We start from the raw sequence: 14,664 nt of genomic DNA, 5'->3' as shown, positions 1-14,664 counted from the left end.
CCACAATAAATCTTTCATCCTTATAATTTGATTTTTTTCAGGTATCTAATCACAGTGTCAGAAATTTTTTTCTTTCTTTTTTTCTTTTTTTTTTTTTTTTGAGAGAGAGAGAGAGAGAGAGAATTTTTTTTGATATTTATTTTTTAGTTTTCGGCGGACACATCATCTTTCTTTGTATGTGGTGCTGAGGATCAAACCCAGGCCGCACGCATGCCAGGCGAGCGCACTACCGCTTGAGCCATATCCCCAGCCCCACAGTGTCAGAAATTAACACAGAAAATTAGTACTGAGAAGTGGAGTCATTGCTGTGATTATACCTGACAGTGTGGTTCAGGCCTTTGGAATTAGCGTATGGGAGAAATTTGGAAAAGTTTGGAGAAGCAGGCTAGATAAACCCTAGAATGCTGTAGACAGAGCCTAGTGGGTGATTCTGGTGAAAGCTCAGAAGACCAGAATGCTGTTAGGAATTTAAAGAGAAAAGGCCAGGCTCATGAAGTGTAAATGAGGACTCTCTTGGAAATTGGACTAGAGTCCATTTGTATGTGTTACATTTTGTCAAAGAACTTGACTACCTTTTGTGCATGTCCTGAGACTTTGTGGGAGGCAAAGTTTATTTATTTATGTATTTATTTTTTTGGGGGGAGCTATCGGGGATTGAACTCAGACTCACTTGGCCACTAAGCTACATCCCCAGCCCTATTTTGTACTTTATTTAGATAAAGGATCTCACTGAGTTGCTTAGCACCTCAATTTTGCTGAAGCTGGCTTTGAACTCGAGATCCTCCTGTCCCAGCCTCTGGGAATACAGGCGTGAGCCACCATGCTCAGCTTGAGACTGAGTTTAAAGGTGATGGATTAATTAATCTTACAGAGGAAATTTCAAGGCAGCACAGAATTCTGTCAGTAGCAAGATATTATTGTTTGTTTTAGCCAGATTTGCAGTGAGATTTGGGAGCAAAAAGCAGAGTGGAAGTATCTGAAAAACTTACAGTTCAGCCGGAAAAGGGGAGAAGTTAAAGTTGCTTTTAAGAAGGGTACAATTGCTTAAAAGATTAGCACCATAAAAAAGAAACTTTATATTGGGATAATAGGAAAGATGCCTTGAGGGTATTTCAGGTACCAGCTGGACCCCACCCATCACAGATTCAAAGGTATAAAAAAGGTACACTTGTTTCCAAGACTCATATTTGAGCAGAGAGCTCTGCTCACTCAGGTCCAACTACAGAACTATTTCCTTGGGATCATTTTCCCTGTATTCAGCATTCAGAGACTCTGCAGATTTGGTTCTATTGGGCCCTGGTATAGCTCCTACAGGCAGCAGACCTTGGTGTCATCTGTGTGATGCTGGTTTTGCAGGTATGCAGAATGCAGCAAGATTGCAAAGGAAATCTTTGGAAGGTCAGGCGTTGTATGGTAGTGTAGGCCTCCTTGCAACATAGCCCCTTACCGAGTGATGTGTAACGTGAGAATGAAGCCAAGGCTGCGATTGAGATCCCAGCCAGAAAAGTAGGCTTCATCCAACAAGATTGTAGGGATGGGGCTGCCCAGTCCTTTTGGAGGTCCCATCATGTTACTTTGTGCTCCTGATGACACATGGAGTTAACAATACATAATGTTTTCCCTGCTGTGTTTCCATCTTACTTTGGTCCTTTTCTTCCTTTCTATGCTCCTATTCCTTCCTTTTGGAATGGGAATATTTACCCTATTCATTCCCAGCCATTGTGTTTTGAAAGTTTGTAACTTTTTGATTTTTACAGAAGTTCACAGCTAAGAATTGCCTCGAGCCTCAGAGGAAACTTTGGACTTGGACTTTTCAGCAATACTGGGAATTCTTGGAGATGGACTGAATGTATTTTGTGTTGTGAAATGGACATGAGCCTTTGGGGGCCAGAGGCATAATGTTATAGTTTGGGTCTTAAGTGTCCCACAAAGGCTCATATGTTAAAGGTTTGGTTGCCACCCTGTTGTACTTTTGGGAGGTAATGGAACTTCTAGGATGTGTGGCCTAGAGGAGGAAGCTAGGTTATCAGGGGCATGCCTTTGAAGGGAATATTGAGACCCTGGCCCCCTCTCTCTCTGTTTGCTTCGTAGCCTGTACGAGGTGACAGGCCCTCTCTGCCATGAGATGTTGCCTTGAGTTGTTGCCTTACCACAAGCCCAAAGTGATGGGTCTGTACTTTCAGGTTGATGCTTATTATCTTAATAATGCATGTATTAATTGATAAATTGCTCTAAATAGATGAGTGGCAGGAAAATGGAGGGATAAGAAGAAGGAAAGATGTTGAAGGAAGAATTAACAAGACTTAAATGGATTATTAGAAATAATGCTCTACTACAGCCATTCTTCTAGGTCCTACTTTGATTTCCCAGAGTAGGTATCAGTATATCCGTTCTATAGATTTGGAAATGAAGTCTTAACTTGGGTAAGTGATTTATCTAAATCTTTCAGATTTGAAATTTGAATCAGGGATATGTGACTTTAGATTTTGTACTTTTGCCTTTAGCCATAATGAGTAATCATAAGAATCACATGGGCATGAAGATTCCATCCCCCTTTCTTTCATGTATTTCAAGATTCAAAACAGCATTGTATAGTACAGAGTTTCACAAACTTTCCAGTTCAGAATCTTCAGGGCAAGTATGAAATTTTCAAATTCCCAATAAGTTCCTTCACATTCCTTAAAGTTAAGGTGAGATAGGAAGTGTTGTATATTACTGTGAATAAACTTAGTTCAAATAATTAATGGCAATATCATTTTCTTTTCATTTTGGGTTAAGCATAGGAAGGTGTATGCCATCAGAAGTGGTTAGAGAATGTCAGTAGGGCATATATTATCATATATCATCGTTACATATCATGTGTTAATGATGTCAGTAAATAGTAATGAAGTTTGTTAATTAAAATGAAACATTACTTCTTTTGTTATCAAGAAATATTTTTACTTTGATGTTATATATCTAGTACTAATAAAGAACATAGCAAAGGGGCTGAGGCTATAGCTCAGTGGTAAAGTGTTTGCCTCGCATGTGTGAGGCACTGGGTCAATCCCAGGCACCACATAAAAATAAATAAAGATGCTGTGTGTTCATCTACAACTAAATAAATAAATAAATATATATATTTTAAAAGAACATAGCAAATAACTTCTGCTTAAAATCCTTAAAAAAGGGTCAAAATAAAATCTAAGAATACAAACATAGTAGGCAGACAGCTCTTCATCATTCTGGCCCTGTCTTCTTACCTGGCAGCATCTCTTTCTTTTGCTTTTCATTGATCCTTTCTAGCCATGGCTGTCAGACTGTCTGGATGTGAAGCAGGGGCTCTGTGTTAAATCTGTTTTCCTATCTCCTTGTAATAGGTGCCAGTAAATATTTATGAGTGAACAGAGCTGTCATTTGTCTTATTACCTCTCATCTGATTAATATATTCATTCTGCTTTTTTGAGTTAAATAGATAGCAATAATAAGAGCTCAGATTTTAGAACCAGATTGCCTGGGTTCAAATCTTGGTTTATACCCTTATTAACACTGTTGTCTTAGATAAGTTATCTGACTTCTCTCTGCCTCATTTCCATGTCTGTGAAATAAGATAATACAACTACTTTATGGTGTTGTTTTGAAGCTTAAAAAAATAAATATATTAAAGCATTTAAATGTATATAATAAGTGTTATATAAACAGATTTATATCTGTTTATAAGATATATAATAAGTGTTATATAAACAGATTTCAGTAAAATAAAAAAATCTGTTCTCTCTCCATTTCACTGTCTGCCTCCCTTCCCATTCTCATTATCTTTTACATGGATTGTGGTAACCTTTAACTTGTCTTCTTGCCCCTAGTCTTGATTCCCTCCCAACCAACCACTATTCTTGTCAAAATGAGGGGGCTTTCTAATTCTAAATTTTAATTGCTTTATCCTGCTTAAAATGTTTTCTGGCTCTCTAATCAGAGGAATTTTATGACTGCTGTCATGTAAACACTTTGCCTGCTTCCTCAGCCTCATCCCCCATCTTTTCCCTCAATAATACCCACAGTACTAGACCCCATACAGATGTTCAGTTTCTTGAACACATTATTTATTTTATTGCTTTGCTTCTTGCTTATGTTATTCTTCTGTCTGATATCTTAAAAATAGATGTTGTCTTATAATAGTTATTCTTTCATTTCTGTTTACCCTATACAAATTATTACCATCTTATAACTTATTCATGTATACACATTTAACTCTACTGATAGACTGTAAGTTATTTCTGGGGAGAATTTTAGGTTGGATATGATAGTCAGCTGTTATATAAAAAGCCACCTGGAAACTCATATCCAAGCTAGAATATTTTATTGAGTCTCATCCAGAGAAATGATCAGATCATAGATTTTCTTTTGAGTTAGTATTGGAAGTTTAAAATCTTTACCTTCGCCTAAGAGACCATCAGAACAGTTCTTAAAAAGTATGGTGGAGGTTAGGAAGGGGGAGGTACATTTGTCATCTCTGGGAAGGTGATCATAGTTAGAAAAAGTATGTTCTGAAATTAATATGCCTTGATACTTTTTATAAGACCATGTAATTCAATTCAAAATATAAAATTAGATTAAAGAATGGAGTGCGTTTTTGTTTTTTTAATCAAAAGAGGGCATAAAGATTGAAAAAACACTGCTTTAGACACTGAGTAAAACTGTATCAGGTACTCTGCTTTTCTTATAACTCAGGGTGAACTTTTAAATGCAAATGTTGCCAGGTCTTTTTTCTTTTTTCAACCTATAATTTTTTTTAAAAAAAACTTTGTATTTAAAAATAAATGTTTATAACCCTTTCTTTCAATTCTGTTTGCTCTTAAACTATTTTTTTTTGGATAGTACTTTAAATAGTAAAAACTGAAAACTGTTAATATCCTGAATTTTCATTACAGTGAGAGCACGGTATCTTTTATGTGTAGTAGACTTTTGTCCTTGCTTGTAACAATGCTTAATGCAGAATATTTCAAAAGAAAAAAAGAATAGTTTTTCTTGTATAAAATTTATTTGAGGTAAATTTAAATATATTCTGTTATAAAGAAAAATATATCTTTATAATTTTGTCTTGGCTTGAGATATAACCTTGGTCTTTGTTCTAAGTGAGCTACGATCTTTCATTACTATTCACAGGTGGAAAAGGGATAGCAGTGGAAATAAAATCACCCACCCTGTTTCTGGGAAACACATCTTACAGTTTGTTGCAATAAAAAGGAAAGACTGTGGAGAATGGGCAATTCCAGGGGTAAGCATTGCAATTAAATCAAATTAATGTTTTAAGTTCTTTTTAGTTACTTTATTTCCTACAGGGTTTTTGTGTGTGGATCTTTACTACTCCATTTCTCCTGAGTTTCTGCCTATTTCCATCATCTTTCATCACTGTAATGAAGTGGCATTTTTAATAACAAGTGTAGAATCTGAGTTTAATTTTAACATTTTTGTAAAAACATGTGGACTTTAGAGGTAGATCTCAGGTTGTGTTTTGGCCTTTTTACTTGCAACTGGATGACATGCAGTTTAGGCCTCATCTTTAAAATAAAAGTAATCATATCTACCTTACAAAATAGCATAGGCACTTACTAATGTGGGTTCCCATCCTAACCACTATTCCAAATCGAAGGTAATATTTTTAGCATTATTTATTAATTTCTGATACTTTATACATAGTAAAAAAGATAGCATTTTTTACTTATTATTCCTTTTAGTTTAAAAATTTCCATAATATTAGGAAAAATATACTTTTGTCAACCAAGTATACCTTAGTTTGAATTTATGCCAGTATGATATTTGAAGTGACTTTTAATATATGTATCATATGTGTGTAGAAGGTTTTCTATTTTGTTCTGTATTGTGAAATGGAGATGATTTAATATAATAAATATTCTATAAATGTACTGTTATCTGAAATAATTTTTTGTAGGATAAGAGTAGAATGGAATTAAAGATCTAAGCTGATTCTGATAAAAGCTTAGACTAATTATTATGAACCAAATCATCAGACTTCACTCGTGCTCAATGCAACAATGTCATAATGTTTTCATCATAGGAACTTATATTTTAATTGTCATTTGACATTCTGATGAGGTAACTGTGGTTACTGATAAAATTTTGAGTTATTCATCTACTCAATATAATTTGAGTATTTTCTCTTTGTTGACTAGTATCTTAGACACTGAAGGTACAACACAGCAACATAAACAAACATCCTTGTTTTATAGTGCTCACATCCAGAGAGGGAGATAATAAAAGTTAAATATATTTTACCTTAGGAAATGCTAAGTATTAAGAAAGAAATTAAAGCAAAGTAGGAGACTAAGAAGTGTATGAGAATTCACAATTTTAGATAGTGATGTTTGTAATCTGAAGGAAGCGAATGAATGAACCATGTAGGCATCCATGAAAAAACATCTTGGACAAAAATTATAGCAGGTGTAAAGGCCTTCAGGTGGGAGTAGGTCTGGTGTGTTCTGTGAACACCAAGGAGATGAGATCAGTCTGCTGGAATGGAATGGACAATTGGGATGACTCTATTTGCTGTATTCTTTCTTGCCTCTGGCCTTCTCTCCTTTAAGTTTGGAAAGTGTCAGGATATGAATTTGATTGGCTTACCATAGGCCAACTTTGGATAATCACTGTGGCCAAATAGATAAGGTACATTTATTGGCTACTTCTACTAGAAACAAATGGTTTAGAGGAGAGCATATTACAGAGGAATGAGGACCATTATTATAGGCTGATTGAATAATGGTCTGTTGTACCTCAGTAAATATTTCATTAATAAATCAAAGCTTATTACTGCTTCTTCTTCTTCTTGTTTTTTTTTAAAAAAATAATATGATTCTTAGGGGATGGTAGATCCAGGAGAGAAGATTAGTGCTACACTGAAAAGAGAATTTGGTGAGGAAGCTCTTAATTCCTTACAGAAATCCAGTGCTGAAAAGAGAGAAATAGAGGAACAGTTGCATAAACTCTTCAGCCAGGAACATCTAGTGGTAAGAACTGATGGTTTCCAGAAGGGGTTTAGTCCTGTGAATTAATAAAAAATGACTTAAAATATATCTGCAACCTAAAAGTACCTTCTCTAAAGAAAATAAAACTCCTTGTATATTTGAAAAATATATTCATAAAAAATTTAGGCTGTAGATCTTCACTTTAAAATACATTTCTATTTAAACTTTAATAGCTTTAGGTAAATTTAATAATAATTTCTTTTAGTTTTTTTCTGTAGACCAAATGTGATAAGCTCTTTTTTAATCTGCTGAGTATACATCCAACAGCCCTCTTTCCTCTTTTTTGTTTGTTTGCATGAATCCTCCTTTCTCTGAAAGGACATTCACATTTTAAATTTTACAAGAGTTTTTCAGGTAGATAACTACTTAAATCTCAGGTCTAATTTAAAAAATTAAAAAATTAAAAAAATTAAAAAAATTTAAAAAAACCTTATAAGGTATATGTGCACTAATAATAAGGAAAGGAATAAATTTTCTTTTCTTTTCATTGCCTTTCATTTGGATTACTTTGTTTTTTTTCCGGAATTAGAATTTCTTAATCTTTTGTCTATGTTATCCAGTTTGATGTATTTATTTTTTTGTATCACATTTGTGTTAGATGACTAGAACCAAATCTTTTCATGTATTAACAGCTTAAATATGTTAGTTTTATTTATAGATCTCCTTTGTTTAAGTAGAAAATCTACCTTTCTATTTATGAACTTATAATCACAGAAATTATTAAAAGGACTATTTTCTTTTCTTTCTCTTTTTTTTTTTTTTGTGGTGTTGAGGATTGAACCCAGTGCCTTGTGCATGTGAGGCAAGCACTCTAGCACTTGAACTATATCCCCAGCCCCCAAAAGGACTATTTTCAGTTTTTTCCCCTGATGTTAGTGATTAAACCTAGGCTCTCCCACATGCTAAAAGCACTTGCACTACCATTTAGCTATGTCCCCAACCCCTTTCACATTTTGAAATTAGAAATTTAAGATATGGAGGGTTTTTTGAACCTTAAAGCTGCCTCTAACGAAAATATTGTCTCCTGAGAAATTTAAAAGAAGTGTTTGAAAGCTACAGTAAAGATTCTATGATATTTACATTTCTTCTTTTTAAAAAATTTTGGTAAAATACATGCAATAAAATTTAACCATTGTTGTACAACAGGATGTTTACATTTCTGAATCTAGTGAATCTTCTGAACATTTTTTTGTTCTACCCATTCCCGTTTCACCCTAGACTTTTTTTTTAATCTGCCTCCTTTTAAAAATAGATATATAAGGGATATGTTGATGATCCTCGAAACACTGACAATGCATGGATGGAGACAGAAGCTGTGAACTATCATGATGAAACAGGTAATTTTATACTCATGTTTATTGGATTGATTGGAACTGAGGATAAAGGTAAGTCAAGCAGCCTACTGGGGCAGTTATAGCTGGACTATCTTAGCATTTAAGGTCAATTAACTATTTTTTAAAAATTTTTTAGTTGTAGATGGACACAATACCTTTATTTTATTTGTTTATTTTATTTTTTTAAAATATTTATTTTTTAGTTATCAGCGGACACACATCTTTGTTTGTATGTGGTGCTGAGGATGGAACCTGGGCCGCATGCATGCCAGACGAGCGCGCTACCGCTTGAGTCACATCCCCAGCCCTTATTTGTTTATTTTTATGTGGTGCTGGGGATCGAACCCAGTGCCTCATGCATGCTAGGCAAGTGCTCTACAACTGAGTCACAGCCCTGGCCCCAGGACAATGAACTATTGATTTTAGGACTATATTTATATGAAAGCAAAGTTATTGGCATTAAAAGACTACATAGAACAAAACTTCAAAAGTGTTATTCACCAGTAACTATTGGTAGCATATGAAATTAAGGTTGAATTTATGGGCTAAAACGATGTATTTTTAAAGGTTGTCCTATTATTTGTATAATATATATCCATTTGTGTATAAGATAAAAATAAAAGCAACTAGGAATTTGGGTGGGAGAGTAGGGCAATAATAAAGGAGTTGAGATTTATATTTGTCTTAGTGTTTGAAATATTTTAATAATAAGCATGCATTTTTAAAGCACAAAACAATATCAGAAAGGTTACAAATACTGAAAAAATTTAAAATGAATGCTTTTTTCTAGTCTGTGGATTTTAGAATTTATTTGGGAGAATCAAATGTGTTATAAAAAGAGATGAAATTTGCTATCTTAAAAATTAATTATTATTTTAAATTTACACATTGAATATCTTCTCTTGAAACACATTTGATTGCCAAACTGGATGATTTCCTGAGTATTTGATATTTATCTGTAGCATAATGGAGTGAGGACACTGTATCAGAGAACTGAATGTTCTACTCATGGCTCTTCTCTGAGCTGTGTAGTCATGTGCAAATCAGTTTTCCCCTTGGACTCAGTTTATTCATTTATAAAACAGACTAGAATTAGAAGATCTGTGACTTCTCTGTGCTTTTGCTTGTTGAACTTGGGGAAAACTTCTGGCACTATTTCTATTCTTCTACTTTAAGATAGTAAAAAAGAATTCATCCTTCTGGTATTAAGAACTGAGAAGAAATATACAAATAGAACTTAGAGGCAGGTTTATACAATGGAAATACGGACAAATTTGTTATTTTGTTTTGGTGGGAGTGGTTAAAAATAATAACTAATCTTCCAAAAAGGTTGATTACATAGTTTATATGTTGTTCATTGTTTTCACTTCACTTCCTTTTATCCATTTAAAAAAAAAAAAAGAATTCTTCCAAAATAGATATCTGAGTGTCCTATTGCTTACTTTGTCTCTTCAGACTGTGTTTTTGACTTTTTAGCATACCTGCAGTGTATTTTAAAAGCTGGACACAATTTATCTGGTAAAACAAATTAAGGCAAATAGGACTTTAGTGTGAAGTTTTGTTTTTATCTGGCCAGGATAGTTGTATTTATTGCTAAAGCTATAATAAGAGTCAGAGACTAAAATTTCCTCTAGTGTCCTTGTTTTTTGTTTTTTTTTTTAAAAATTTTTTTAACCTACTCTGTTGTTTTAGGGTTGCCTTAGAGACTTCTTAATAAGGTCTGAGATATGCTCTTCAGTTGTATTCTCCTGTTATAGTAAGTTTAGGGATAGAATCCAGTGTTTGGGTCTCAGCCTTTTAGTGAGCCTGTGCCCTTGGCCTGTGACCTTTACAAGTGCTTCTAGGCTTCTCTTCCTCCTTCTCCCATTCTTAGGTCAGACAAGGAGACAGAGAGCTCTGGAATTGGGTATTTCCCTTCTCCAAGGTTGGTTAAGCCTTGGTAAAATAATTTTCTATAAGGGCAATATACTGTGGGAGTATTTCAAAATGGTTACTTTCATTTCCCCTTTCTGGAAACTAGAGGGGATTTTCCTCTGAAGAGGGGGAAGGACTCTGCCCTCTGTTGGATATAAGAAGAATTGTTAATTTTCAGTTCAGCTTTTTTTCTTGTTAAGGTAGGAATTATGACTCCTGAAGTCTAAATGTCAGATCATCTCCCTTTAAATTTTTAAAAATTTGTTTTGTATAATTTATTAAGTGACCATAGGGGTGAGTAAAAGAACCTTTCAGACATTATTAATTCTAATAAGAAACTTGATGTAGAGAGTTATTATTTAGATAATTTGATGCTTTAATTTTTGGATTCAGGTTTACTTTTTAGTTCTCTTTCTCTGTGGATGGTTGGATGTTGCAGTTATAATGAAGATGCACATAGAGCTATCATTTCAGCATTGGTATTTAGGAATCTGCTAAAATATAATAATAGTTCTTTCTTTTAAACACTAGCTTTATTATTTTATTACAAGTACTTATTATATAGGTAAAGTTAATTGAAAGTTATTTAAAAAATAAATGACGTAAAGAGGAAATGCTTTAACAGGCTGTTTTTTTTTCTTTTAGATAAATTCTTCATAGAGGAATTGGTGGATTGTTATTGTACATTCAGTGCCTAGTTTAATGTTTGGTACACAGACACTCTGATATTTATTGGTTGAATACTTATAAAGAAGCATTTGCTTTCTAAAAATACCTGATAAACATTACCAAATTGTTCTATAGAAATATGCCATTTATATTCCTAAAAATGACCGAGAATGTTTATTTTAATTTTTTAATAATTATAGAGATATTTTAATAAATATATTTATGCTTGTATAAATATAAATATTTTCTGTTGTAGTTTTTTGTCATGCTTAGAAAAGTCTGCTTAAGCCTGTATTTATTTATTTATTTATTTATTTATTTATTTATTTATTTATTTATTTTTGTGTGTGTCTAATCCCTCAGGAATTTTTTTTTGATGTAAGGTTTTGTACTCATTTGATATGTTCTCTTTGATAAGTATACTATTCTTAATTTTTTAAAGAGAAAAATCTTTCTTTTTGGTGCTCAACCTGAAATTTAGTAACTTAATTAAAATATAGGCAACTTGGAATATTTTAATTTTTAAATTTCTTGGCCACTGATACAGTAATGATTTATGATTATTTTTACTAAGAATACTTGGAGATGTAGTTATGCTGGGAAAAAGAAATAAATAAATGAATTCCTTTTTTTTGGTGATGGTTTTTCTTTGGTAACCAGGTGAGATAATGGACAATCTTGCCCTAGAAGCTGGAGATGATGCTGGAAAAGTGAAATGGGTGGACATCAGTGATAAACTCAAGCTTTATGCCAGCCACTCCCAATTCATCAAACTTGTGACAGAGAAACGAGATGCACACTGGAGTGAGGACTCTGAAGCTGACTGCAATGGGTCATAGCTTGTGGTCTCCGTGTAAGCCAGAGGCAAGCAAAGGAACATGCACTGAAAAGAAGGCAGTGACAGAACTCATGCTGTAAAAAGGCAGCGTAGCTCACTAGGAAGTAATTTTATTCACTTTCAAAATGTTTGTATTTAGAAGGTTTTTGCATCAGAATAATATGAGTAAATATCATAAAATAGAATTTCCACCTTTCTGATCAAAAAGATTAGAAATAGTTATATTTTGTATGCATTCTATAAGCATGGCTTAAACCAAGTTTAATAACTGATGCTCTTGAAGAGTTGTAGTTAGAACAAAGATAAATTTCCCATCAGCTGTAACTTCTGCTTTTTCCATCTAATTCTTGTTCGTTAGTTCTTTTCCTCCCTCTAAACTGAGATTTGAAGGATGTTTGTGCCACATCCAACTTCTTTTGGAGGAGTACTGCCATTGGTTGTATAGTTTAATGTCTAATCTGATTTTTATTTAAATTATTTTGCTTCACATTTTGCTTCATATGATTTTGTTGAAGCTGACTTCAAAAGTGGAAACTGTATTTTTGTCTTTGAGTCATCCATTTTATAAGGAAATTTCAGTTATCTTGTCAATAAAGATCAAGACTGATGAATAAGAGCTCATATTCTCATTTTTCAGAAATTCTGAATTTTAAAAATATGCCTAGGGGATTAGAAATTTATGGAGATTTCACTCTACTATAACTATTGTATGTCACAAATGAATTAGAGATGGATGTAAAAAGGCAGGGACAGAGAGGTTGTTGTAAGTTAGAGTACTTTTTATGAGGTAGGGAATGTTAAGGATTGAACTTAATTTTTGAGAGACATGTGGTCAGTGTAAATCATAGAGGAAGGATAGGGTTGGTGTATTAGGGTCTTTTGGAAGCAGGGAAGAGGAAAGAAAAAGAGCACTGCCTGTCCCAGTGGACATATCTGTCACACTCAGGCTAAGGATTTCTATTGGAAAGTCCTGTGATATTGACTCCTGACAACCTGCAGTATGGACTGTCAGAATTCCTTCTTCCTTCCAGTTAGATTATAGATGGGACACCTAAAGAAAAGGAAGTTTGTGGAAAGAGACATGGTACTTTTCTACAGATATTTGAAAAGGGTAACCAGGCTTACTCTCATAGCTAGAGAGCAAGATTAGGGCTAAGATAAAACAAAATGGTGGGATTTTTTTTTTTTTTTTGTCTTGATTGTTGTTGATTTGATGTCATGACTTTTTTGGTGATAAACCCGAACTGATCTGGAAAGAGACATTTCTCTTCTTAGTGTAACTGTAAGTTTTGCAAAGAAATGTTGCAGTGTTTGATTTCAGGATACCTTGGTCTCCTCTGGAAGAGTTATATTATGAGGCTTATTATGATATTATTCTTTTAAAATCCATGAAATCCTGGTCCATAGGATCCTGTGCATTGATCACCCCCATTTGAATGACTTTCTCCCAGCATGAAAGAGCTGGCTTCTACTTTTACTGTTTGACAGGAAGAAATTGCTTCTTCCTGGCAATAAATAGAATTCTTTGAAATTGAAATGACTAATGAAAGCTCTCAAGAAAGTTTGAGAAATTTTGTGAAAATAACATTTACTTATTTTTTAATAATTTTGGTATATTTGAACTGAAATAATAAAGATATTAGTTTGTGTTGAAGTTTTATTTGAAGTATGACTGAAGCAGATAGGTCTATAGATAACATTCGTTGTGGTATTTTAGAGTTTTCATTAGAACATTGACAGAGTATAAAAAATGATTAAACCACTACCAACTATAGATAAGATAAATGCAGATAGTCTTGTGATAATTGTAAATATCCAGCACCATCTATAATTAAGAAAAAACAGATTAAAATGTTAGTTTAAGACCTTCCTGGAGGAACATCTGCATCTCTATTGCTAGATAATGTCCCCTTCATATTTACTTTCCTAATGTCTTAGAGATAATTAATATTTTTTTCTTTTAGAGACTGAATAAAGTAAGTAGCAATAATAGATCCCATTTACCGAATATCTATATCATTATTACTTAATCCTCACAACAATCCTGTGAAGTCACAGGACTGTTCCATTCCATTTTACAGATGAAGAAATTGAGACTTTGAAAGATTGCCTAAGGTTTTATTCAGTAAGGGATAGAGCTTGAATTCTGATCTACCTAGTTCCAGTATCTGTTCTCGTTTCTATTACATATTAACCCTACTCAGGTTATGAGTATTGTGATTTGTCACTTTAAGGATGCAGATAGGAAAAGTATGTTACATAAATGATACTCATGTTAGCCAAAATAATGCATAGTTTATGACTTGAAATTTAAGGGCCACACCTGATTAAGCCAGCATTGTTGAAATTGTTTGTATAATTTTGGACCAAAGACAATTTATTTGGTGATATCTTAATCTAAGATATCAGTATTTGTCTTGCCAGCAGACATTCTTGAGCTTTTGAAAGAATTTCCAACTCAAATAGAAGTGTATGCTAAGTTTACTTAAGGTTGTAATTATCTTAAAAGCTAGACACTGGGTAGCTATGGAGAGAATTTGAAAATTCTAGCAGTTTTAGAGGCTACTCTTGTTTAGAAGTGTAAATTATGCTTAGGACTTCTGGTGGCTATTGTTTTCTCAAATATTTCAGGAGTTTTAACAAATAAACTAATTTAAAAATATATCCTTTGAAGAAGTCCTTTGTCATTAGGTTGGTCTTGTTTATGGTTGATTTCATCATACTATGAATTTACCAACATGGACACAATCTCAAGGTGATAAAACACTTAACAAAAATATTTAGAAATATGTAACGGTGGTCTGCAAATAGAAAAATATTTGGAGATTTTACTAACCATGTATAACTTCTGGCATAATGGTGACAGGATTATTTCTGTTGAAATAGAAAA

At 33.3% G+C, this 14,664-nt stretch overlaps 1 protein-coding gene across 4 annotated transcripts in view; it reads left to right on the top strand.

The window, feature by feature from the left end:
- The window catches only part of Nudt9 (nudix hydrolase 9), a 30,660-nt gene extending 16,224 nt beyond the window's left edge, over positions 1-14,436 (top strand). For 2 of the 4 annotated variants that reach the window (XM_046457580.2, XM_046457577.2), the window contains exons 5-8: positions 5,143-5,254; positions 6,855-7,001; positions 8,272-8,356; positions 11,597-14,436. In XM_046457580.2, coding sequence (XP_046313536.1) covers positions 5,143-5,254; positions 6,855-7,001; positions 8,272-8,356; positions 11,597-11,775 — 523 coding nt within the window. In that variant the 3' untranslated portion in view covers positions 11,776-14,436. Of the gene's footprint in view, positions 1-5,142; positions 5,255-6,854; positions 7,002-8,271; positions 8,357-10,912; positions 11,567-11,596 lie in introns of those variants that run through there. The other 2 variants (XM_046457578.2, XM_046457579.2) reach the window with 2 other exon arrangements.
- Positions 14,437-14,664: the final 228 nt, after the last annotated feature.

This window comes from Marmota monax, unplaced genomic scaffold (genome assembly GCF_021218885.2).
Source record: "Marmota monax isolate L192 unplaced genomic scaffold, Marmota_monax_Labrador192_F-V1.1 WCK01_AAM20220418_F8-fsc00128, whole genome shotgun sequence".
Lineage (NCBI taxonomy): Eukaryota > Metazoa > Chordata > Mammalia > Rodentia > Sciuridae > Marmota > Marmota monax.
Note: the sequence above shows the minus strand (reverse complement) of the source record. Positions and strands in the feature narration are given on the sequence as shown.